This window comes from Balaenoptera ricei, chromosome 11 (assembly GCF_028023285.1).
Source record: "Balaenoptera ricei isolate mBalRic1 chromosome 11, mBalRic1.hap2, whole genome shotgun sequence".
NCBI classification, from domain to species: domain Eukaryota; kingdom Metazoa; phylum Chordata; class Mammalia; order Artiodactyla; family Balaenopteridae; genus Balaenoptera; species Balaenoptera ricei.
In genome coordinates this window covers 69,141,692-69,166,944 of record NC_082649.1, presented here as the reverse complement: position 1 = coordinate 69,166,944, position 25,253 = coordinate 69,141,692, and the positions used below count along the sequence as shown (strand labels likewise).

The 25,253-nt window shown below is 54.1% G+C and overlaps 1 protein-coding gene across 6 annotated transcripts in view; it reads right to left on the bottom strand.

Annotated features, from left to right (window-relative positions):
• The window catches only part of HEMK1 (HemK methyltransferase family member 1), a 34,579-nt gene that overhangs the window by 3,994 nt on the left and 5,332 nt on the right, over window positions 1-25,253 (bottom strand). For 3 of the 6 annotated variants that reach the window (XM_059939753.1, XM_059939758.1, XM_059939759.1), the window contains 7 exons: window positions 23,535-23,669; window positions 23,135-23,199; window positions 22,786-22,835; window positions 21,678-21,786; window positions 20,734-20,829; window positions 20,452-20,565; window positions 19,871-20,297 (listed from right to left, as the gene is read on the bottom strand). In XM_059939753.1, coding sequence (XP_059795736.1) covers window positions 20,204-20,297; window positions 20,452-20,565; window positions 20,734-20,829; window positions 21,678-21,786; window positions 22,786-22,835; window positions 23,135-23,199; window positions 23,535-23,669 — 663 coding nt within the window. In that variant the 3' untranslated portion in view covers window positions 19,871-20,203. Of the gene's footprint in view, window positions 1-1,870; window positions 2,009-19,870; window positions 20,298-20,451; window positions 20,566-20,681; window positions 20,830-21,677; window positions 21,787-22,785; window positions 22,836-23,134; window positions 23,200-23,534; window positions 23,670-25,253 lie in introns of those variants that run through there. The other 3 variants (XM_059939754.1, XM_059939755.1, XM_059939757.1) reach the window with 3 other exon arrangements.

Here is a 25,253-nt window from a genome sequence, read left to right as displayed (position 1 = left end):
TTTTAATATAAAGCAGGTTGGAGCTTTGCCAGAAATTCAACAGCCTCTCCTGGTGAACGTGTCCTCCCCACCCCAACTGCAGGGTATGGGGCCCCCTCCCCAGCTTAGGCAGGCTGCACAGCCAGCCACCCAAGGGGCCATTCCAATGGTCACTCTGGGGCAGCAGGCTGGGGCTCCCACATCTGATACTTAAGACAGGAGGTCCCTGGAGATTTACTCCTGGCTAGCATGTCCCTCCAACCCTGGTTTTACCCCCACCTCCCCTCCAGTCTGGATTATGTGCTGTACACTTGGTTTGGGGGGGGGCTGTTTCCCTCAACCTCACTGAACCTCAGAAGATTCCTTAGCTGTGAAATGGGGGGAGTGACAGCACGTCTCTCAGAGGGGACATGGGGGGCCCAGGAGGATTTATAAGTTGATACTGAGGAGAGCCTGAGAGGGTTCAACCTGGCAGCTGCTGCAGCTGTCACTGTAACTATTCCTTGTCCCTTGTTTTAATCCCATTTGAGAGGCGGGCAGGGCAGGGTTGTTTTTTTTTTTTTGGCTGCGTCGGGTCTTAATTGCAGCATGTGGGATCATCATTGCGGCACGCGGGCTCTCCGTTGCAGCATGCGGGCTCTTCGTTGCAGCTCACGGGCTTCTCTCTAGTTGAGGCGCACAGGCTCAGTAGTTGTGGCATGTGGGCTTAGTTGCCCCATGGCACGTGGGATCTTAGTTCCCCCACCAGGGATCAAACCTGCGTCCCCTGCATTGGAAGGCGAATTCTCTACCACTGGACCACCAGGGAAGTCCCCGGACAGGTGTTGATGTCCCCTGAGGTCCCCATGGGAGCTGCAGGGGAGCTGGCTGGAACTCCCTGGAGCTATAAGCAGCCCCTCACCCCACCAGCTTTGATGCTGCCCTGCCAGCCCAGCCCTCCACCTTCAGGCATCATTTGCCAACCAAGGCCTTGGGTTCCAGTCGTGGTAAATAGACCCTTTGTCTGGCCTCTGCATGGGCTGGGGTGGAGGCTAGACCAGCCTAACCTTCTACCAACTTCCCTTGCAGCTCCAGTAGAGACTAGGCCATCTGCTACCCTTGGGGGATGGGTCTCCCTCAGGCCTGTTACTCTCCACGCCCTCAGTGGTCTATGCCCTCAGAGGTGAGTCACAGGTGAGGGAGGTGAGCTGGGTAGCACCTCTGGGTCTGTCCCATTTCAAAGCTGCAAGCCTGAGACCCAGAGAGTCAGGGTAATTTGTCCACAGTCACCCAGAGAGGAAGTGGCCATACGGGGCTGGAGCCCAGGGCTTTGAATCCCAGGCCAGGGCCTGTCCCCCTCACCCTAGAACTCTTGAACTTGAGTCTGCTGCCTTCTGACTAGGAGCATGGACAGCCTGGTTCAAGGCCCTCCAGACTCCCTCTGTCCAGACCTGGACTCTTTGCTGTCCCCTAGACATGCCTCCACAACCCCCACATGCACACCCCCCCCCCGCCTGTTGATCTCCACGTCCGTCTACCTTGCCCCTGGTCCTTCTCAAGCCGCTCTCCTGCTGCTCCCCATGGCTGCCTTGCCCAGATCTAGCCTTACCATCACTCACTAACCTGACTGGACCATCCTGATGGCCTCCTCACTGGCCCCCTCAGCACTACCACCATCTCCAGAGTGAGGGGCTTGCAAACCCAAACTTGTCCTGCCTTCCTCATTTAGTGATATTCACAGGCTCCCCTCATATCTTGCCTGTGCCTTACCCCAGGCTCCAAGACATGGATTCCCAAACTGCCAACAAGCCATTTCATTTTGCTTCCCTCCAAACAGCCCTCCACATACCAGGATGTCATTCATCCTGGAATGTCCTCTTCCTCAGTTCTGCCAGGGCAAACTCTTACTTACCCTTCAAAGTCCAACTCAAATGCTCCTTTTCTGAGAAGTCTTCCTTAACTTCTCCTGCATTTATTCATGCCTGTGTTGGGCACCCAGTGCATCCTAGGGAATCTCCCTGGAGACTGAGTTTTCCCAGGTCTCTCCAGCCTGGGGAGGAGAAAACATACTTTCCATAATAAATTCAAAACAGCCATTGTTTGACTAAATTTCTCTCTCTCTCACACATACACACCATGCTTCCCATGAAAGTCTCCTGGGGATGTCTTTGAAGAGGCAAATTAGCCAAGTGGAAAGAACTCAGGCAGAGTTCAAATTTCAGCCCCTCCAAAATCACTGTAGGATCTTAAGCGAATGGTTTAACCTCTTGGAGCCTCAGTTTCCCCATGTCTTTTTTTTGCTGCGTCGCAGGTGAGGTGGGCTCTGGCTCCCTCTTTCCCCAGCCAAGCAGCTGCCTCCTCCACAGCTCCTCCTTGGAGCGCAAACAGCCAAGAGCTCTTTTTTTTTCTTTCTTTCTTTTTCTGTCCACTCCGCATGGCATGTGGTATCTTAGTTCCCCGACCAGGGATCGAACCCACGTCCCCTGCACTGGAAGCACGGAGTCTTAACCACTGGACTGTCAGGGAAGTCCCAGTTTCCCCATCTGTCTAACAGAGATAGTGGAAGTGCCCTGCCACAGGGGGGTTGGAGAGTGGCTGTGCCTGGTTTTGGGGGAATATGGGGTGAGTAGAAGCTGATGCTCATCTCTGAGCAGAAGATGTGGCAGGCCCAAAGCAGGAGGAGCCTTTTTGTGTGGCCAAAGCTTTATGCTCAATGTAAAGACAGTTGCTTCCATGACTCAGGCCTGGTTGAAGCAGGCAGGGCCCAGAGTGCAAGAAGTGGCCTCTGAGGGCTGAGGGAACTTGGGATGGCCACAACTCCTCCAGGCAGTCCTCTAGGACTGTTCCACTGCACAGTCCCCACTAGGGAGATCCACACTCTGATGGTATGGCTGGAAGGGGAGTGGCACCCAGCAAATGCTCCCCAGGCACAGCCCTGTTCCAGGGACTCCCCACACCCAGCACCGATGAGCCAGACTGGGCCCTTCCTGTCACCAGAGCCGGGCTCCTCCTCCATCAGAGGTGAGGATTTCACTCATAGTTTGGGTTGGGCCAAAGCTTTGTTTTTAAAAGTGCTTCTCGCCTCTCAGCCTTCTCCTAAGAAGCACTTCTCCCCTCCCCACCCCCACCAGCCCTACTTCTGAGCAACATCAATGTGTGTGTGTGTGTGTGTGTGTGTGTGTGTGTGTGTGTGTGTGTGTTGACCTTTCCACTTGGCCAACATTCCTTTGTATTTCTCAGCTCCTTTGGGTAGATGGCCATGGTAGGAGGAGTTGTTAGGAGAGCAGGTTCTCAGGAAACCTTTTCTCCAAAGCCATAGAAACATGGAGCCCAAGGAAACACTAGAAAATGAAGGCTTATCCAGAAGGAGATGGGTTTCCGGAGCAGTTAGAGGAGTGTGGGTAAGAGAAAAAGAGAGCTCTATTGCCAGTGTGAGTGCCTGCGGGGTCTGGCCTCTGGGCATCCTTGCGAGGTCTGTGTTGTCAGCCTGGCATCTAGTGGGCAGGCTGAGCTTAGGCAGGCAAAGCTGGGTGACCCTGGGCAGATTGCTTTATCTCTCTGAGCCATACATGTCTTAAAGTAGACCAAAGTCCTGGGTTTGCTGTCAGTGCGATCAGCTCACACTCTCTCTACCCCAGAGGTGCTCAGACTGGGTCTCTATAGCCCTTTTTCTCTTCAGAGCCAGCAGGTGCCTGATGGGGGTGGCTGTGGGCTTTGGGGCAGTAGCACCTGCTCTTAGCACCTTGACAGTCACCCCCTTTCTCCTCTGGGTCTCAGTGGGTGAACTGGGGCATGCTAGGCTCCAGGAGTATCCCTGGGCCTCACGGAGGGCAGAGAACTAGAGGGCAGAGAAGGCGTGGAATGGGTACCCCCCACCCCCACACTGGGTGAGGTGTTTTTGCTGGAATCGCAGCAGCTGTGGCTAGAGGCCTCTTCCCAGGAAGAAAGAGCAGAGCGCCTCTTCCAAGAACTCGGAGGAGGCCTGCAGGCAGGGGAGGGGTAGTGGGGGAGTTAATTTTAAACCAAACAGCCTTCAACGCTTCTCAGGAACTGGTTGCTCAACATGATCTGGCAGGTCCCAGACGGGTGGGCAGGCCTGGTGCCAGCTCAGAGGTGGCAGGGGTGGAGGACACGCCCCAGAGTGGGAGGCCCAGTGACCTTGAAGGAAGTTGGGCCCTGTCCTTGCCCATGAATCAGGGCCTGTCACCCCCAACCCCCACCCACCTTGCTGAGGGTGTCGGATGGGGTGACTTCCTCTGTTATAATCAGGCAAGGTGAAATTGTAAGAAGATTAATAATACAGGTGTCATGTCCTTCCAAGGACCGACTGTCCCATCCCCCCTTCACTGCTCAGAACCTGCCACTCCTGTCCCCTGGTCTATACCTCTGGAGGTTATCTGATGAAGGCCTGCTCTGAGGCCAGAGAAAGGCTTGTGTCATTTGCCTATGAGATGGGACCCTGGGATGGGGGTCGGGGAATCGAGGATGGAGTGTAGCAAGCTGACCCCAAGTTCTGGGTCCAAGTGGTGAGCCTCCTGTGTGTTCAGGGAGGCTGTGAGCTGAACTCACTGGGCCTACCCCGCCCCCTAGCTGACTGGGAGTCAAAGTGCCTTCACACACATTGACCTCCTGCCCCCCGACCCTAGTGTGGCCACCCTCTCTGGGCTGACAGCCTAGGCCCACCTCCCAGCGTCTGGACTCTACAGAGGCCCCCGCCCAGGGCACCCCCTCCTTCATTCCCTTTGCCAGCTGCCCAATGAGACCCCAGCAGCCTGGGTGGGGCGAGGCCTATGTTCTAGGAAAGGATCCTGAGCAAGCGCTGCCAGGAGCCGCGGTTCTTGGAATCGGCACTGCAGAGCGAGGGGACGCTTCCTGGAACCCGCTGGCCACTCCAGGGAGAGAGGCTCAGAGGAGGGGCAGTGACCTAGGTGAGGGGGAGGGGGAGCTGAGGCCACAGCTGGGGTCCTTGCCTCCAGGAAGCCCTCCCTGACTGCGGGTGCCTCCTTAGACTCCCCTCTCTCAGCACTGAGTCTGCAGGGTCCCTCTAAGGGCTCTGCCAGGACAGGCCCAGGTCTGGCACAACCTCTGCGGTACCCAACATCCAGCCCAGGGATAGGCACAGAGTGGAAAACCAGAAACAATAGGGAAAAGGGGGGGTGTGCGTGCCTGGGAGGAGGGGCAATAGGCAGGTGAGGGGGCACAGGTGAAAGTGGGATGTTAGGTGCAAGTGTACTGCCCAGGCTGGTGAGCAGTCAGGGCTACGAAGGCTAAGGGGGAGGAGGAGGGCAAGCAAGGTGGGATCAGCAGTGCCAGGCCCTGCTCACTGAGTCCCTTGCTGATGAATGGGAAACCTCTGGCCAGGACTTCTGTCTCTCCTTCAGGCCAGTCTTTTCCTACAGGGTCTTTCCCCTCAGATCCCTGTCCCACAGCTGGGGTACAGGTCCCAGCCTCAGCATCAGGCCACCTGGTATGGTCATAGCACCAGTGCCCAGCTGTGCAGTCTTGAGCATACATCTGGCCTGTTGGAGACTCAGTTTCCCTACTGAGAGAATGAAGAGGAGAAGCTGCAGGGCCCCCAGGACAGCTGTGCAGGTTGTGACCTGGTTCTGGGACTGGGTTGGGACCTAGTCACACTTTGAGGGAGTAGCCATGAGTATTCCCATCAAAGGGTCCTGGGGACAGCAGGGGTCTTGAAGGGGTGCTGGAGGGCATGTCTAGATGGGCAGAGAGGGGAAATAAGGGCCTCCCTCTCTAGCTGGGTGACCTTGGGGCAGTCTTTTAACCACTCAGGACCAGTTTGCCCTCAGAAGAATGGAGAACCCTCCCTGGCTAAGGCTGGACAGAGGTGTGGGCAGGGATTTGCCTCTTCCCTCATGCCCTCAGGTCACTCCTTGGCTCTCACTGAGCACAGCTCCAAGCCTGCTGCTACCCACCCACCCCCGACATGTCACAGAGATGGGGCCCCCAGCCCATCCTCCAGAGGCCAGTCCTGGGGTTGAGAAAGGCTGAGACTCAGTGCCCAGGCGGGGGCTGTGAGGCAGGGTTGTGACACAGAGGCCCTTTGACCCCTGCAGGAGGATGGTGGGGCACCCTAGGGACACAGTTCACCATTATGCTTGCGCTTTGGAGTGCTGGTTCTCTGGGGCTACCTGAGGCAGCTGGCAGTGTAGTGCTGCATTCTCCACCACTTAGCAGCCCTGGTGCCTGCACCCAGGTCAGGTTGGCCTTGACTGGGAAGATACCATGGGAGGACTGGACCTGGAACCACCCAACCTGAGTGGGAAGAGCTGCTGGGTGGCACGTACTGGGTTTGCAGAGGACACTGGTGCCCTGCTCTACATAGGTGGCTCCAGAGCCAGGCACTCTGCATGACTTGAGCCAGTCATGACTTCTTACCTTACAGAATCATGGTGAGGAGTAAATATGTTTGGTGATTTTTCTCCTTGGGGTCTCCTCCCTGGTCCCAATCCACCCCTCCGGCTCCCCCTTGACCATAGGCCCAAGTAGACAAGAGCCCCAGAAGCACTCTATCTTTGGCCCTTATTGCAACAGGAAGAACTATGGACACATCTGCTCTTCCCACTGGAGCACAGGCCCTGACATTTGCAGTGCTCCGGGCAAAAGGACAAATGGAGGCCCACACTACAGAATCTAAATATTTAAAATCATAAATCAAGCTACAAACTGCTAATAAAACACGTTCTATCCTCCTACTCAACAAGTAAACTTTCATAACAATAAAAAATCTATAAATCTGTGGTTTTTGTATGTCTGAAAGTCATAAAAATATCAGAAAGTCAGATATCAAAGATGATTGAATTTAATGATTATTGCTCATGTTCAGGTGTTCACTGATACTAAGTGAGTAAGAAGATACAGACATGCCTAATTCATAAGGTATTATATACTTATTCTGTAACATTCACTGTTCTTACTTTGATACCAGTAAAACTATTGATCATGTTGTTATAGTCAAGATTTTCACATAATTACTATCCTATTGGCAATAATGATTTAAAAGACTAAAATAAAATATTATATTCAAAGAGCACAAAAATATGAATTAAATTTAAAATATTAGAAATTGAAAGTATTTAAAATACACTCCAAAAAGTTATTTTTTAAATAATCAAAATTAGTAAAATTAAAAGGAAAAATACAAACTATAAGTTATAATGAACTAATATAAAAATTTAAGTCAAAAAGATTTAAACTAAAATTTTATTCAACTTTTCAAAATTTTTATTAACTGTTAAATATTTTTATAGAAAGAAACCTTCCCAATTCGTGTTCAAATCCCCTGCGAACTCTAAGGCTGGTTCACAGCCTCCCTGCATTTCCCTGGGGTCTGAATGGTGTCATCACGAGTGGGTGTTGGGTTTGTCTCACATTGTGCCAGCGCTGAGTGTCAAATCCCCAGTGATGGTGATGCCCATGGGTTCTTTAGTCCATTTATTGTGAATTGATCATTTGTGTGCTTGTGATACATTCTGAATAACAGCCTCCAAGCAGCTTAGAAGAGAGTGGTGACAGACCAGGCACAATTTCCAATAAATGATATTGATCCAATATCAATCCAATAATTGATATTGATTTGGGAAAAAAATGAAGTCCAATGTCTACCTCACACAGGGAAATCTCAATAATTCTAGATGGACTAAATATTTAAACATGAAAAAATCACACCCTAAGAGTCTTTTAGAGCACCTCCTTAAGAGTCACAACAGTATCGATTCTGGGTAAGGAAACTTCTTCCTTCATGTGGCTCCCCTGCATTACTTGCAGGACAGGTCTGGAGAAATGAGAGCCAAGCCAGAAATCCATTACTGCCCATTTAGTGTCATCTTCCAAGTCTTGGAGGGTTTCCCCCAGAGGCAGGCTCAGGGACAAGGATCCAAACACAAACAGCTTATTTCAGAGGTGATGTCAAGAAGCACCAGTAGAGGATAGGGAGGCAATTTTTCCTGGTTATCTCCCATTTCTGTACACTTGCTGGTAGAGGCACTGACTGCCCTTGTTCCGAACAATACTTTCAAAATGGGTGATTATTCCAGTGAACAGCCTTAGAAGATAGAGATAGCGTCTCCCTCCAGGGAAAAAGGCAGATTTGTTTACTGTCCAGTATAATAAAGATAATATCTGCCTCTGGAGTGAAGGGTGGGCAGGTTTGTTTATAGTCTATTATAAAAGATTTGGGTTCCCTGATCTCAGGGTTCCTCTCCTGTCAACCCACGGCATGCGCAGGCATCATCTGGCCCTTACTGGGTCACTCTGCAGGAATTGGGGTTCAGGGAAGTGGTACAAGAAAATGCTGATACTCTGTCTACTGTTACTGTGGAAAGTAAACTGACCTTTGTTTCTCAAGCAGGAATCTGTGTCTTCAGCCAACATCCTCAGGAATATGGCAACTTGTTAGCTTGTTGAGTTGGGTGAAATCTCAGAGCCTTCCCAGTTCCTGACATAGCGGACAGGGGAAGTGAGACAGGAAAGGAAAGGAAGCCAAAGCAGGTGTGTTAATGAGTGTGCTCTCTCTGTGGACAACTGAGGTCAGTCCTCGGTTGAGAGATAGTGTAGAACACACATCAGGGTTGTCCTACCCGAGAGGTAAGGAAGCTGGGATGTGTATCCACCAACTCCCACTCTTCACTGGCTTAGGGCTGCTCCAGGGGGTGAACTCCCTGCCCATTTCACCTACCAAGCTGGCCTTTGCCATAGAGAAAGCCTCAAGCTGAGCACTGCAACTGCTGTGTGGGAACCTGAGTGGGAAGGGATATGCTCCATGTGAGCAGGGCCTTATCTGAATACTGCCCATGCCCAGTGCCTGGCACAGTGCCGAGCAGACAGTGATCAAATGCATGCCACATGGGCCAAGGATAAGGACCTGTTTACTTGCCTCTGTTCTCCACTAGGCCATGAACTCCTTATGGGCAGTGTCTCTGTCAATTTTTCCTTCATACTCTAGCACCAAGGGTAGGCCTGACAATTAACCTTAGGCTCCCAGTTAGGGGTGTAGGGGAATGAGGGGATAGCCAGGCAGTGATGGGGCTCAGTGCCGCATGGGGCAAAGGCAGACTCCCTGCCTGCCTCCTGAGACCAAGTGGAAGGGAAGAGCTCTGGAAAGGAGCAGACAGCTCTGTCCAGGGCCATTTAATGAAAGGGCGGCACCCAACAAATCTGAGGTTTCTCTACTCTTTGTTCAACCCCCACCCTCCACCCCACCAAACACAGGCCTAGCCCCCAGTTGAGGGGTACTCAGGGTGTGGGGGAATAAACAAAAGCTGGAATGGTAAACTCCGAGGGATCAATCTTGCCGAGAGTACAGTGCTCCAGGCTTCTGGGCCTTCAGGGAAGGAGCAGAGTTGGGGGCAGATGGTGAGGCCTAGCAGAGGTTCGGTTTCCTCTCCTAGCTCCAGGGCCCACCCCAGGGCCTGGCAAAGTCTGGAGGGCTGGGCTGGCCTGGGTGTGGCTTCCACTGTCTCAGCCTCTAAGGACCCTTCACACCCAGCCTAGGGCTCTAGGGGTCAATTTTATGTTTAGTAGGTGGGTGCAAAATGGGTGGGAGTGAGGGGGACAGAGGCTGAGGGAGGCTAGAGGCAGGGGAAAGTTCCAGGGGGTCAAAGAAGGTATAGAAACCATTTAAACAGAATTTGGAAGTTTGGATTTTATTTGCGGAATCAGAGAGAGATAGACAGAGATTGAGAGAGAGAGGGCATTCCAGGCAGCTAGGACAGCCCAAGCAAAGGTGTAGCGTGGGGGAAATTCCTAGAAATGGCAAGGCTTGGGAGGACCCTGTGGTTGGTCCCTAGGTGGGTTTTCTGGGAGAATCAACCCAGAGTTTGATGCAGTGTGGTCATCAGGGATTGCCAAGCCCCAAACGCCAGGCCAGAAAGGTCAGGGATGTGGACAGGTGCCTAGGTCTGGCCCATTCCCCTCCCAGATCTCCCCTAACTTGCTGTGTGACCCTGGGCAAGTCGTGGGCCCTCTCTGGGCTTCAGCTTTCTTTTCCAAGAAATGGGGGCATAGTACTCAAGCTCCCATGAGCTCCCATAACTCAGAGGCAGTAGTTGGGCCTCCAAGACAGGGTGATACCTCATAAGAACCTCAGTCACCCCTTCTCCAAGTATGGAAGACAGCCTCGGCCCTCAGCAACCTGGCGCCCCTCACAGAGGCCACACACACAAGGTCCTGACCTGGTTCCCAGAGCCTGGAGCTCCCCCATCCAATGGAAGCCCTGTGTGGACACACCTGTGATCATGGACATGGACCCACATGCTCAAGTCCCACACCTGTGCACATGCACATATCTATGGCTACCTGTGTAGGGGTGTGCAGGTTTCTATGATGGGCATGTGTGATGTGGCCTGGCTCCCTACTGCTGACCAGAACAAGCCTAAGGACACAGCCAGTCATGAGGGGCCTGTCAGGAGGAGTCCATGTCCAAATCTATGAGTTCCTCAAGGACAGGGCCCCATCTGAACCACCCCACCTGGCTTACAGTTGGTGCTCAATGCTTGTAGGTGAACAGTGGGGCTGGGGATGGGGGAGAGACAGGACACTAAGGACCTCAGTCACCCATTCTCCAAGCTTGGAAGGTAGCTTCAGGCCTCAGCAAGTCAGGGTCCCTCACAGATATTGGCAGGAAAAGAGGACTTGTCCAGATGCTGTGTCCTCACATGACTCTGAATTCCACCCCACCCAGATGGCCCCAAAGGAGGCAGAGGTGCTGGGCTCTTGGCTATGACTCAGCGGAAGGAAGACAGGAAGGGGGGTTGGTGGTGCTGGGGCCCTAGGGTTTTGCTTCTCATTTCTCTCTTCCTAAAGCATAGCAAGTTCCCAGAAATGAAGGTACAGAAACCCCAGGCTCTCAGGGGCACTGGGTTCCCCAGTCCTCCCACCCCTGGAGATCCCACATAGGGCCTGGGGAAGCCCCTAGTCCCTGTCCCCTCCTTGGGACCTTCTTCCCTGCCCCAGAACCAGGGACTGAGTACCTGGAAGGTCCACACCAGAGCCAGGAGGGAGTCGTGGACTCCTCAGACTTTTCAGAAGTATGTGGCCCAGATTCACTTGCTGAGACAGATGCTGAGTGAGAGGAGGCACTGGAACCTCCTGGACAGGTAGGGGTGGAGCAGTCAGGGTGGGCTTCCCAGGAGAGACAGAGGCTGCCCTCACCAAGAACCTGAGTGAGGGCATCCTCAGATACCCCATGTGAGTTCCTTCTTTCTCCTTCCCCTCCCTTCCCGTCCTCCTTTCCTTTTTTCCCCTCTCTCTTTCCCGCTTTCTTTCGTTCATATTTTTAACTATTGGAAAAAGCCCAGTTTAAAAAAGCACACACACACACTCAAATGGGCACAACACCAAACTATGATACGTTAGAATCCTACCCATGTGTCCAGAGAACCAGGTTTGGGCTGAGCTGGACATAAGCCTTCTCCTGCTGTCCCTGCAAATGAAAGAGACTGCAAGGGGCCCTTCAGAAACATGCTACCATTTGTAACCACTTATCTGTGAGAATCACTTGGTGGGGTCATTTGGTCCTGTGCCACCAAAACCAAACACTGAAAGACACTGAACGCTGAGGCTGACATAAGACTGCAACTCCCATCCTAGCCCCCAGTTCAAACGTCAGTGCTCATCGCTGTTCACCTTGATGGACTTAATGCTAAGAAAGTGTTGAGAATTTGAACTTATAAAATACATTTGTTTAAAATGATGCTTTTATCTTTTAAAAACTACATAGTTGAGTTCCACGTGAAACTTGGTTTGAAAGAACAAACTCTACAGCTCTAGGGCTCTGGGCAGGAGGGCTGGGCAGAATGACAAGAGACAGAGGATTTCTGTGCAAGCAGAGAGAGTGGGGAGCCCTGGTCAGTTCTTGAGCTGTGGAATGCCTTCAAGAAGGGTTTTAGGCACATCCACCTGCACCCTCTCCCAGAACCTCCCAGGCCTGGGGACCTGAAATGTTCCGCCTGATATGGCAGGCTTTACACCTCCTTATGCTGAGAGGGGACTCACTTTCCTCACCCACCTGTCAGCAGGGAACCAGAGTCTGGGTGTCTGTCAGTCCCACCCCACATCCGGAGTACATCAGAGCCTCCTTTCAGCAGCAGCCACTTTCACTGCCCTCCCCTCCCCCATGGGATCCTCTGCTGTGGGGTGTGAAAGTTTGGCACCAGGGGCAGCTGGGAGGGGAGGAAGCTCACTCCACATCTGGTGCTTTCTGTTTGACTCACCACTTTCCTCTTTGCCCTGGAAGCCCATGTCAGCCCTGGGGGCACCCCAGCTGGGTATCGGGGGCCCGGGCTGCAGCTGGCCTCTGTGGCCTGCTCACTCCCCTTCCAGCTGGGATGTCAGAGGACTGGGTTCAAAGCCCAGCATGGCTACTTCCTGCTTGTGTGATGTTGCACCAGTTAAGTCTCAGTTGCTTCATCTGTCTAGTGGGCCAAGGAGGGCTCCCCTCATGTGCAGACTGAGGATTTATGACAAAGTATGTGTAGCACGGGGCACCATTACACATGGAGATGCCCAGTTACTGTTGTTGACAGAGCTCAGGCCTGGGAGGGTGGTCTTCACAACTCCATCTAAAGGGCTGCCTCTAGGTTATGTCCCCACATGGTCACATTTGGATCTCCAGACACCCCTGCCCACTGCCCCTGACACTGCCTATGGGATGGCCTGAGGGCACCCCACTCTCTCAAGCTGTCTCTAGTACCCCAGTGCCCAGTTCAGGGTGGCTCCAGGGCCCCCAGGTTCCAGTCAGAGCCCTGGGCCCTATCGTGGTCCTGGCCACCCCCCACCCTACATCCAATCCCTCAGCAATGGTTGTGAGTTGGTTCTGTTCCAGAAGGGCCTATTGCTATATACCACTGCTATAGCCCCTAGCAGCTTCTAGATCCTGGCCCAGTTGCAGCCTCCTACCCCAGTCCCCTCTTCCTGGCAGCTAGAGAATATCCTCAATGCCTACCTGACCCTGTAACTCACCCTGAGACCCTTAATTTAGGCTCTGGTACCCAGAAATGCATTCAGAGCTCATCCAAAGGCACCCACCACGACCACCACCTCGCCACAACACAGTCCTCTCCATGTGCCTTCAGGCATCCAGGCTTTTGCCCAGACTGTCCTCACTCTGGGCCTGCTCTATCCCTGTCCTGCACCCTACCCTCTTCAAGCCAGGTGTGATGACCAAGGCCTCAGGCCCTGGGTCATTCGGCTTGCACTGGAATCCCAGTTCAGCCAGCATATAAGCAGGTTCCTTAGCCTTTCCCAGTTTTAGTTTCCTCATCTGTAAAATGGGAGGGTTCACTGACTTTGCCTTATGGGATGTCTTGAGAGTGAATAAGATAATCCCAGAAGCACTTGGTTCAGGGTGCACCATTCAATCTCCATATTTTACAAGCTCTTCTGACTGGTGTCATCTACCCAGGGCCTGGCACATAGTAAGGCTTGGGAGACAGAGGCCTGAGCCTATGCTGCACACACCCCAGGAGAAGGGCCCACCAGGGTAGGCACTGGGCTTCTGGAAAGCCCTCTGGGAACAACCCCGGCAACCCCTGCTCCTGCTCTGAGGATCCACAGGCCCAGGTGGACCTCTGCACTAAGCTCTGCAGGGGGCAGCCCAGGACCTAGCTATGCTGACCTCAGTCTCTGACCAGTCAAATGGGCACCAATGGTGGCCTCACCCTCCCTTCCAATCCAGAGGTGAGACCTGATCCGTGACTGCACCCTGCTGAGCCTTGGTTTCCTCATCACGGAGATGATTAAAAACCCAGTCTGTGAGGTTGTGTGAGGATTAACACCAATAAATGTAAAGCAGCTGCTTGGGGCCCAGTGCCCAGCAGGAGCTCAAGAAATGATGGCAAGGAGATGGAGGAGGAGGAGGAGGAAGGCCCAGGGGGCTGCCCAGATACTTCACTCAGCTGCAAGGTCTGAGGGCAAACAAGGCCCAAGCAGCTCTAGCTCGGGGTTCACTCTACTTGCCCACGTAGCTTGGCCTCACACTGACTCCCAGGAATGGCAGACAGGACTATTCCTGGAAAGCAAGGCAGGTTGGGGGTCTGCAGCTGATAAATGGCTGGAGGCTGGGAGGCAGAGAAGAGACCTGGGTTTGAGCCCCAGCCCTCGTCTGCTGAGCCTTAATGTTCTCATTTGCACACAAGGATCTTTGTGGGTGCTTCAAGTCCCAATAACCTGCTCCTGGGGCTCAGTAGGCTGGGAGACCTGACCCCTCCATTCCCCTAGATGCATGCCCCAGGAGAGGGCTATAGACGCAGCACAGCAGGGGGCAAGACAGTGGCATCCCTTGCTCTGAAAGGCAAAGTCTCTGAGAGAGACCCCAGCCTCTGAGAAGGAGCAACCAGACAAGGCCTGCCTTCTGCTGGGCAGAGCTGCTCTGAGCCACCTCACCCTCTCCGCTCAGTCATGGCCAGGGCCAGGTGGAAGCCAGCTCAGTCCAGGGCTCCCAGTGAGGCTGAGGTAAGCTTCCCTTGCCTCTCCTACTCTGTGAACTGTAAAACTGGCCTTTCCCCACCGTTTCCCTATAGGATGATTGAGAGGAGTGTCTTGGAAGGGGAGTGGTCCCAGAATTTGAAGCTCTTACACATCGGATTCCTGGTTATGAGGCCAAAGATGCTAAAGGTTCCTTGGCAGGGTGCATAACCAGTTCTCTCAGGGAGGGATGCAAAGAGGAACCCCTGCTCTCCTCACAACTACCATCAGGGCTTCAAATGAGACCCAGATCTGCCCGCACACCCAAGGCTGTAGTTGGGCTAATGTGGCTGACATCAGGGATAGGGTTGAAGGTTCCAGGTAGCCACTTCAGCTCTGGGGATCATGAAGCTGAGAATCCTAGGAATGACCCACTTCTAGCCCAGCCACACAGCCCAGCACAGGCTTGTAGCACGAGCTGGGCACTGCCTGGAGGCTGGAAGGAGCCAAACCTCCATGGCTTACATGGAGGGATCATCCTGGAGTCAGGGGCTGCTGCGCTCATTTCAGGCACAGTACCTGCTCACCCTCACACCCTGTTCATTATCACACACTCCAGGGGTGCTGGGTCAGCCACGTGACTCCATGGGAGTCAGGACCAGGCTCGGATCCAGTCTCTGAGGTCCCCTCTGAGGGCCTGGGTGGCCCCCATACCACTGGAGATGGACCATGGAGGCCAGCTTTGCTCTCTCTCCCTGATCCCAGTTCCATTCCCCACAGCTCCCAGTGCCTGGGCCAGTTTCTCTGGGTCCCACCCTGGGCAGTCTTCTAGTCTCTCACTCCAAGAAAGGGCCAGCTCTAGGGAGCCTGGGCAGCTCAGGTCTCCAGGTTGTGAAGGGTTTCCCACCCCCATCCCCACCCACCTCACTGCTCAGAGGAAAAGTGTTCAAGGCAATCTATCATGCACCTCAAAATCTTTCAATCTCTGCCCATTTCCAAATTCCAATTCCAAAGCCACTTCCATTTTTAGGTATTTGTTAGAGCAGCACTTCACTTCGGGTACCAAAATCCGTAATAGTGTCCTATTGTTGCTACAACAAAATGACCACAAATTTAGTGTTTTTAAACAACACAAATGTATCATCTTACAGTTCTGGAAGTCAGAAATCCAAAATCAGTTTTAAGAGGCTAAAATCAAGATATTGGCAAGCTGGCATTCTTTCTTAAGGCTCTAGGGGAGAATCCATTCCCTTGCCTCTTCCAGCTTCTAGAGATCGTCTGTATTCCGTGGCTCATGGTCCTTCCTCCAGCAATGGCATCACTTTGACCTCTGCTTCCACCGTCACATCCCCTTCTCTGACACTCCTGCCTCCCTCTCATAAGGACCCTTGTGATTATATTGAGCCCACCTGAATAACCCAGGATAATCTTTCCATCTCAAAATCCTTAAATCTGCAAAGTTCCTTTTGCCATGTAAGGTAACAAATTCACAGGTTTATGGGATTAGGACGTGGGCATCTTTGGGGCCATTATTCTACCTACTACAGGAGGGGGAAGATTGCTTTACCAGTCCCAATCCCTGCCCAGATGGCCTGTCCTAGGACTGGGGGGGTCATGAGGGGGGATCAGGCTGCTGTTCTGGCCAGTGCTGGCTGGGGGCTGGCTGGGGTCTGGCCGGGGCCCAGAGCTCCAGGAAACCTGGCGCCTGCCCCTGCTGCAGACAGGACAGCCTGTACTCGGCGTGGCCACTGTGCAGAGATCAGGTGCACTGTAGCCCAAGAAGTGGCTATGGCTCAACTTGAACAGCTGCCTGGCTCGGGTGGGAGGCTAAGCCCTCGTAGCTTCTTCTCCCTGCTGACCAGAATATGCGAGAGCTGCTGTCAGGTACGATGTGAGCCACATGGGAAATTCCAGCTCCATTCTAGAAAACGCATACTGTTGGCTTACTGGTGGACATTTACTGAGCTTAGGGTATGCTAGACCCACATGGGACCCCAGAGAGAAGACAGAGACAGGAAGGCTTCCAAATGCATGAGACAGAATGTCATTGCTACTGGGAGAAGTGGGCTAGGGTCTGGTGGGGAGAACCCAGAGGTCAGATGGGTGTTCGAGGAGAGAGCATTTGTGTTGGAGCCTGAAGGAGAGGATTATCTGGACTACAAGTGGTGGGCAAGAGCATTTCTGATGAATGCACAGCCTGGGCAAAGGGAAGGAGGGGTGTTTGAGGAATGGAGAGTTCTGCAGGGAAGTTGGAGTCTAGGGCAGTGGAAGAAAGAATCCAAAGATGGATGGGAAGGGACATGCTGGCCTGCAGAGGTTAAAGCAGTTCTCAAAGCCAGTCAGCAGTGGAATACTTTGTTCTGATGGAAGCTTACTCAGAGCACTGATGAGGCTTTGGGAGGGCTCCCCAAGACCCTTCCCATAGTCATCCTCCCCTACCTCTTCAGATCTGGACTCTGCAGGACACGGAGACCACATTCAGGTCATGGGGAGCCAGCCAAGGATTTAGAGGAGGGATTGGGAGAAGTTAATGGCCCAGGGTCCAGGTGGGGTTAGGGGAGAGCAGAAAGGGTACATGTCAATAAAGCAGCTAGATGGGCCCAAAGGAAAGAGCCATGGGCAGCTGGGAAAAGCATACAACTTGAGGCAAAGTGTCAGTTTCCTCAACTGTCAGAAGAGGAGATGTAATTGCTCTTCCAGAGTACATCCATCAAGGACTCCTACACCCTCTGCCCACGCTTGGGGCTCCAGCTGACAGAGGCTGGGTGGACAGCAGGCACATCCCTCAAGACCTCAGGGGCCTGTAGAGCCTGGACTCCACCATCAGCCCCACATCCTCCTGCTGTTGTCTCCTGGGCTCCATGACACATGCTAAAGGAGGCAGCTCATCTCTGCTCTGGCCCCAGTAAGGAAAGAGGAGACGGGCAGGTGAGACTGGCTTTCCCTGGGCTGGAGCCACAGGCTGCTCTGGCCTGGACCTTGGGGCACTCAGGCCCTGGTGGAGAGGGAAAGGAGGGACTGAGGGGAGATCTGGCTGCCAGGCTACCAGCCTCTTGGTGGCTCCATCTCCAGAGGGCAGAGAGAAGTCAAGAGCCCGAGACTGAAATGCCTTCCCTTCTTTCCAGACTGCCATGTCTCTGCCTGACTCGTGTTGGTGCCAACCACAAGACACACACATGAGGGTACAGGGTCCTCCTTATGTCTGCCCTCCAAGGCAAGCAGTGAAAACGGTCACAGTGCCCCATGAAAGGTGCAACCCATGGTCTCTTCAAAATCATCATATTAAGATAAAGAAAGCACTTGGTCCCATTTCTCAGACTTAGAAGCCAAGGCTGACAGAGTTGAAGTCATCTACCCAAGGACATACCCTAGTGAGGGGCAGATGCCAGGATCTGCACCCAGGCTGGTGTGGCTCCAACATTGGAGCTCAACGTCCAAGTCCCAGTCAAGCCAGTGGCTGCAGGCTTGAAGCCTGGCCCTGCCAGTCCACTTGGCCTGCACCTCTTTCGCAGGGGAGTCAGGCCTCATGGGAGGAAGTTGTCCCCACGGGTGTCTCCTGCTTCAGTGACCCCAACTACGCCTACACTGTCACTCCCCATTATTATGTACTATTGGGGAGCTATATCCACATGCTTGCCAAGGCCCTTCCTCAGTAACGGGCCTGAAGCCAGGAGGGTAAGACCATCAGGGAAGCCATCAGTGGTTGAGGTGTGGGACAAGGAGGCAACAGACTGCTAGGTCAGGGCAGCTACCCTGAGATGCTGCGAAGAGAGCAAGAGCCCAAGGACACAGGTAGGAGGAGAGGAAGGGCAATACTGGTGAGGCGGGCCGAGATCTGAGAGCACACGGGGGCTCTGAAAGCCCACCCCACTTTTCCAGGTTCCTTTTGGAACAGCCATGGCTGGGAGTCCCTGGCTCCTCCTCAAAGGAAGACATGGGCGGCCTGAGGTCCATGCAGCTGGGTCTGGGCAAGGAGCAGTATACGGTAGCCCTGGGAACTGCAATGTGGCCTCTGCTAAGGCAAATACAACCCCCAACCACAGCGAGGGAGTAGCTCAGGCCAGGTATGACTCCAGCAATACAGACTCCCCCGAGGCAGGGACCTAACTTCCTATCTCCATTTGTCCTCCTCCCATCATGGGACCTCAGGCAGGCCATTTCTTCTCTTGTGGAGTCCCTGCCTGGGGAGTGGGCCCTTGAATACCAGCTACATACTTTACCTGACTGACTGAGAGTAAAATGAGGCTGCCATCTTGCACTGGCCTTGGAGCCAGAAGAGCCAGCTTCTCACAGGGAAGGGAGCTGCCCAAGGTCCCACTGCAAGACACAGCTCTAGAATCCAGCATCTTGGCTCCATCAGAGGATGCTGTCCACCAGACACACTGCCTCTGGCCACTGCATCACCAGGTCAGGCCCTTGAAAGTGCTGGGTTGGGGGGATGGGAGGGGAGACCTACAGAATGAGCTAGCCTAGTCTGCCATGTTCCTTGAGACCCACCCTGATGCAGGCTAACACCAGCATCTGCCAACCTGGAGGTTTCCTGTTGCTGTGGACAGAAGGGCCTTTAGGCCTCCTGGCAGCCACAAGCCTGCAGACCAGAGCTAGGGTGGAGGTCAAAACCTGGTGCCCACTCTGTCTCAGCTTCTCACTCTCCCCAGCTCCAACCAGGGACAGATGGGTTTTCAGAAATCCCAAGGCTTGGAAGGAATGTTTTAGCTCAAAACTATGGGAATAAAAAGTAAACACATGGGCTTCCCTGGTGGCGCAGTGGTTGAGAATCTGCCTGCCAATGCGGGGGACACGGGTTCGAGCCCTGGTCTGGGAGGATCCCACATGCCGCGGAGCAACTAGGCCCGTGAGCCACAACTACTGAGCCTGCGCGTCTGGAGCCTGTGCTCCGCAACAAGAGAGGCCGCGATAGTGAGAGGCCCGCGCACCGCGATGAAGAGTGGCCCCCGCTTGCCACAACTAGAGAAAGCCCTCGCACAGAAACGAAGACCCAACACAGCCATAAATAAATAAAAAATAAATAAATAAATAAAAATTTAAAAAAAAAAAAAAAAAAAAAGTAAACACAAGCCCTGTTCACCCCTCACTGGCTCAAGCTTTCAGTTAAATGAATGTGGACATGTGACCCCAGAACTGTGCAAGGCCCCTCAGCCCCATCCCCACCAGGAAGTAGGCTGCCATCCCCAAGCTCAAGCTCAGACGAGGTTCCTGCGCTCAGAGCTTAGGCCCAGTTAGGGGAGTGTGTGTTGAGTGCACCTGGGCCACTGAAGGGCTACGCCAGCCCTTGGGAGGGAGCTGATCAGTGCCAAGTACCTTGGCTTCCAAGGCCAGAAGTAGCAACCATGTGCCTTTCTCCACACTGCTCCCCACACCACCAGCTGGGGCCTGCCAGCCAGCCCTGCTAAGGCAGAAGGAAGCTCTTACCCCCAGCACTGCCAAGGGGCAAGGGGTCAGGGGACCCACAAATCACAATAACAAAACATTAGGTCACCACTTGCTGGTCTCTCGCCACTTTATTGGCTGTGTCTCCCAACATCCCTAGAGCAATCCACCCACAGAGACACAGCAACCTGCCTTGGCCACACTGACACGATGGGGCCAGACTGGGAATCCAGTCTGCTGAGCTTCTAAGCTGGATTGTGGGTGCTCTTGCTCTTTGCTGGCCCAGGAAGGACACCCCCGCCCTTGTGCCTACTCCCAAGTCTCCTAGAAATGTAGAGCGTGGAGAATCACAGAGCCATGGGAAATGCCACAAACATCTGGGGTCTGGAAGGCACCATCCATCTCCCTCCAAGTAGCATTCCAGGTAGAAATGTCAGCCAGGCACTCTGGCAGGTTGGGGCCCTGGCCAGGCATCCACAGGGCAACCATGCTGTGGCCCACACCTCCTGATATGTAGGAACCGGGGCCTAAGGAGACAGGGACAAGGGGCCAGTTACTGCCTGGGCCCTGGGGAATGAGCAGGGGGTGGGAACCGCACGCTTGCCCCACAGCCAGAGCTGTGATAGTATGAGTGGAAGGACCAGCATGGCTGTGGGGACTGGGGGCAGGGTAGAGTCTCACCTCCCACAGAAGTCCCTGCGCACAGCCACAAGATTGAGGGACAGGTCAGGCTGGCTCTGAAGCCAGCTGCCGACGAGCTCTGGGTGTCTTGAGTCCACTTCCAAGAAGATGCTTCTAGGTGGGGGAGAAATGGGTCAGCTCAGCTGGGCAGGGCTGGACCTGCATTTCTGGGTTGTCCCAGCTGGGAGGGGTGGAGGCAGAATGACACCCAGGGCAGGCCCAGTACATACTGGGAGGGGAGGAGGCTGTTGAGGTCAGACTCAGGAGACACCCCATCCATACCCAGAGTCCTTCAGGAGCCGAGGTGCCAGGGCCAGGATGTGGGTAATGATGTCCATGCCCTCCTCCCCACCGTCCAGGGCTAGTGGATCTTCATAGCTGAAGGGGAAAACAGTGAGAGCTAAGGGCCTGGGATGGGGTATCTGAAAAGTATGGAGAAGCTGACCAGGACTTCCATAAAGAGGGCTCTGTGGAACTTACACTCTGCGCTGAGAAGAAAGTCTGAGGACCCCGAACGATGGCAGCTCCGATTCCCCCACCTCCTACGTGCAGCCCCCTACCGGGCAGTGCTGGGCATGCTCAGCGAATCCCATTGACTGACTACCACCAGGGCATGAGGGTCTCCCCACAACAAGGATGTTCCTATTCTTGGCTTGGGGAGGCCTAGAGCTGGCCCTGACCACTCCTGAGAGCCAGGAATTTGGAAGCCAGCACCCTGACACTCACTACCACTGCCTCATCCAGAGGCTGCTGGGCTACCCCTGGTTCTCAGGCCGTTTGAGAACAGGATGGCTCAGTGCAAAGCCTGGAGTAGAGTCTTAGTCCCAGCTTTCCTGCTAAGCCCCCACACAACCTTGGACAAGGTCCCTTCCCTCTCTGGGCCTCAGTCTTCTGGAAAATGATGCACCCATCTGAGCACCTTCTATGTGTTGTACACTGTAGTCTGATATTTTAGTCATTAGCGAGTCCTCCCCATGGCCCAGCAAAGCTCTACCACTCCCCTTTCAGAGGCAGGAAACTGAGGCTCAGAGAGGTTCAGTGGTCTTAAGTGGGAAGGCAGATGCTGAACCAAAGTAGGTCTGTGGGTTCCAGAGTGAGCCTCTCTTTCAACACCACTGCCCCGTTCAGCCCCCCAGCCTCCCCATCCTTCCTGATAGTATGGTCCTCCAGGGCAGACCCATCCCATTAGGCCTTCTCAGGCCTGGCCTCTCTGGTCTACCCCACACCTGAGGATCTCAGGGGCCAGCTTCTCCATGTCCCGGTGGAAGACGTAGGGAGGGTTGCTGACGACCAGGTCCACAGGGCCCCAGGGTAGAAGATGTGCCCAGCTCCCCTCTGTGGTCAAAGGGAACACAAAGCAGAGAATGGGAGGTAAAGGGTGGAAGCTCCACGCACTGTTATGTCCCTTGGGTAATCCCTCTCCCCAAGCCACAACTTAGGCCTATCTCTGGACCCAATAAACTAAACTTGTAGAGTAGTGTCCAGGGTCCCCAGCCAGCAGCCTGGCTGGGAGTGTGTACGCTCTGACACGGCAGTTCTCCCCCTGGAGTGTCCTTGCCTTCTCTTCTTCCTATCAAAAACCTCCTCAATAAGCAAGACTCAGATCAAGTGCCACTTTCAGGCAGCCGTCTCTGACTGCCTGACAAAGCAAGCGCCTCTGTTCTCTGCCGCCCCGCTGGCCTTGCCACACTCTGCCTCATAGCCAACATGGACTGAGTGTATGGAGGACAAGCCTGGCCTCAGTTGATTCCTAGTGGCTCTGTTTACTGGCCCCACCCTGTGCCAGGTATCACACTCCATGGAGAGGGCACATGAAGCTCAAGGATGCTGTGGGCATGTGATAGAGCCAGAGCTGGAGCCAGAACTCCAAAGGCACTCCGTAAAGGATGCAGCCAAGTCATGCTGTGCCTGGGCCAGGCGGGGGCGGGCAGACACTCAAGTATTTTGGTCCCAAAGGCTTTCTCTTGAGCTTCTGCTTACTTCTTGACAACAAACAAGCCCCAGTTAAATTAATTAATTATGGGGGATACGAAAGGTAAGAAAGATCCTGTGGCTGGTCCCTTCATGGGTCAGGTCAGCCCAGGAGGCAACAGGGACTTGCCTGTCCTCAGCAAGGATTGGGGGTGGGGAAGGGGTGTGTGTGTGTGTGTGTGTGTGTGTGTGTGTGTGTGTGTGGTGTGTGTGTGGTGTGTGTGTGTGGGGGGGTGTGTGTGGGGTGTGTGTATGTGTGTGTGTGTGTGTTAAGCCCTCCCTCCATCTCTGCAGAGTGCTTCATCCACCCATCAGCATCTGGACCCAGGATCCCCACCCAGGGAAGATGGGTGGGGAAAGTACCTAAGGTCACATCGAAGGGGATGATCCGAATCCTATCTTGCAACCGAAGCCTGGAGAGATAGGAAGGTAAAGGTGAGCGTGGGGAGGGGGAGAGGGGGTGGGGGCGGGGGTGGGGACAGACTCCTACCCTTGGCTACAAAGAATGGGAGAATAAACCCTTCTTGGACCAGCAAGATACCTGGTGTCCACTGTCCATTTGTAACCCTGTGGGACCTACGCCAGGCCTCCCCCACTGCCTCCTCCTTCTTGGGGGTGGACATCGGCAGGTTTGATACCTGGATAGAGGTTGAGATCAGGCCCCAAAGTCTGACTTCCCCTACCCTGACCCTCTGCCCCCAAGCCCCCCTACCTCTGAGCATTCTCATGGGCCAGGCAGATGGCAGCTTCTCCCTTGTCCACAGCAATGACTCGGCTCTGCCCCAAGAACAAACAAAAGGTACATGGGAGACAGGGTGTTCGGAAAGGCCAGGCCTGGGGACCAGAGCCCTCTTCCAACCCTCTGCTAGAAGAGGAGGGAAATACTCAGTAGCTTTTCTTCCTCTGTGGCCAGGGTCTGGCCAGATGCAAGGGGATGGGACTTAAAGGCTGTGACCATGGTGGGCTGGGGCAGTTCTGTCTTCCTCCTATTTTCCGTCATTTCCTCTCAAGTAATTCTAGCAGAGTGGGTTGGGGAGGGATCAGCAGGAAGGACAGGAAGTGCCAGTCACAGTCCACCCAGGGTCGGGTGGAGGGATGCATAGGGGGCTCACCTGTGGGAGCTTGCTCAGCAGGCTGAGGGAAATGGCTCCTGATCCACAGCCCACCTCCAGGATGAGGGGGCCACCTTGAGCTCCCACCACATGGGGCCCTTGGGTCACCTCCTCCAGCACCCATTCAACCAGCTCCTACAAGGTAGATGGATCTTGATCAAAGTTGGTGCTTACCTGACCCCTGTGGGTCCTGGCACAGAGGCCCAAGCATAGTTAGCCCCTGTGTGAATGTAGAAGGGGGATGGTTAAAGCCAGACTGAACTTCGTTGTCAGCTGGGGCCATGGGCAGGTCACACTGCCTCTCCATGCCCCCGCTTCCCCATCTGTAAACTTGAGCACAGTTGAGAATAACCCACCTCATTGGGGGCAGGTGGAGATTAAACAGAAGCACATTCATGAAGCACTGATCTCATGCCTGGTACATGGTAAGTGTTCAGTAAGCCCCAGCTAATCCTTTTACAGATATCCTCTTGTTTTGTGCTCACAGCAATGTTAAGAATCATACTTAATGGTCCCTGGCCATCCCCTCTGTGCCTGGCCCTGCTTCTGGAGGTTTCCCTGTATTAATCTGTTAGACCCTCATGAGAAAAGTGAGGCCCAGGGGTCAAGACCCCGCTGGGAACCTGGCCTGCAGCTCATGGTGGCCAAGAATCAGGGGCCAATGTGTCCCCAGCTTCCTCACAGCCTCCCCAGAGAGGCTCCCAGGTCAAAGGGACAGGGAATTCCCTCCATGGAGGGGCAGGGGGATGACAGCCCTACCTGAGCCCCATATCTGAAGGGGACTGTGGCACACACAGGGCATGGGGTAAGTGGGCATGGCATGGGAAGAGGTGCCTAACTGCACCGTACCTGCTTTGGTGGCAGGGGGACACTTTCAGACACTGTCACTTTAGAAACAACAGAGTTTCAAGTCTCACCCACCCATCTGTCACCTGAAGACCATGCATGGAAACCAATATAGGGTGAGGGTGGAGGGCCGCTGCTGCGCCTTGGCCAAAATCTTTCTAAACAGCAGTAGAGTGGGGGCCCAAGTAGCCAGGCATGGAGCAGGGAAAGGGCAGTGTGTCCCTTCTCAAAGGGACCTGCCCTTTGGATGAGGGCAGGAAAGGCCCCCCTAAAGGCTGAGGATTCCTGGGGTTCCAGGCGGGGCTGGCTCAGGGAACGAGGGGAGGAGTCAGGAAGTGGGTGTTTCCCTCATCTGAAAGAGATCTACTTCCTCCAGGCTCTCTCTACCATGACCTTCCTCACTATGGGCCTAAGGTCTAGGATGGGGTGTGCTTCTCCCACCAAACTGAATGCTCCATGACGTGAAGACCAGGAATCTAACCCATCATGGCGTGTCCCACAAGGGCAGGGCTTGGCCCACAGAGCGGCCTCTTGGCTACTTCCCAAGTGCTGGGCAAGCCCTCAGTGGCCACAGGAAGCTACCCTGAGCCTCAGACCCCCAGCTTCCCCCAAGCCCCAATGTCAACAGTTAGGCCCCGATAGAGCAGAGGGCTCCAGATCACTCAGACTCATTTTCCACATAAGCTGCTCAGTGCTGAGTCCCCAAAAGTATTTCATCCTTCATCCCAACCCGGGAGCAAAGTTCACCTGTCCCCAGGGTAGCAAGTCCAAGGCAGGTGGAACTTGGCCAGTGGGTCCAACCTTTTCTGTTCCAAGCCCCTTCTGCACCAAACAAGCTACTGCCTATGAGTGAGACAGCCCGTCTCCAGCCAG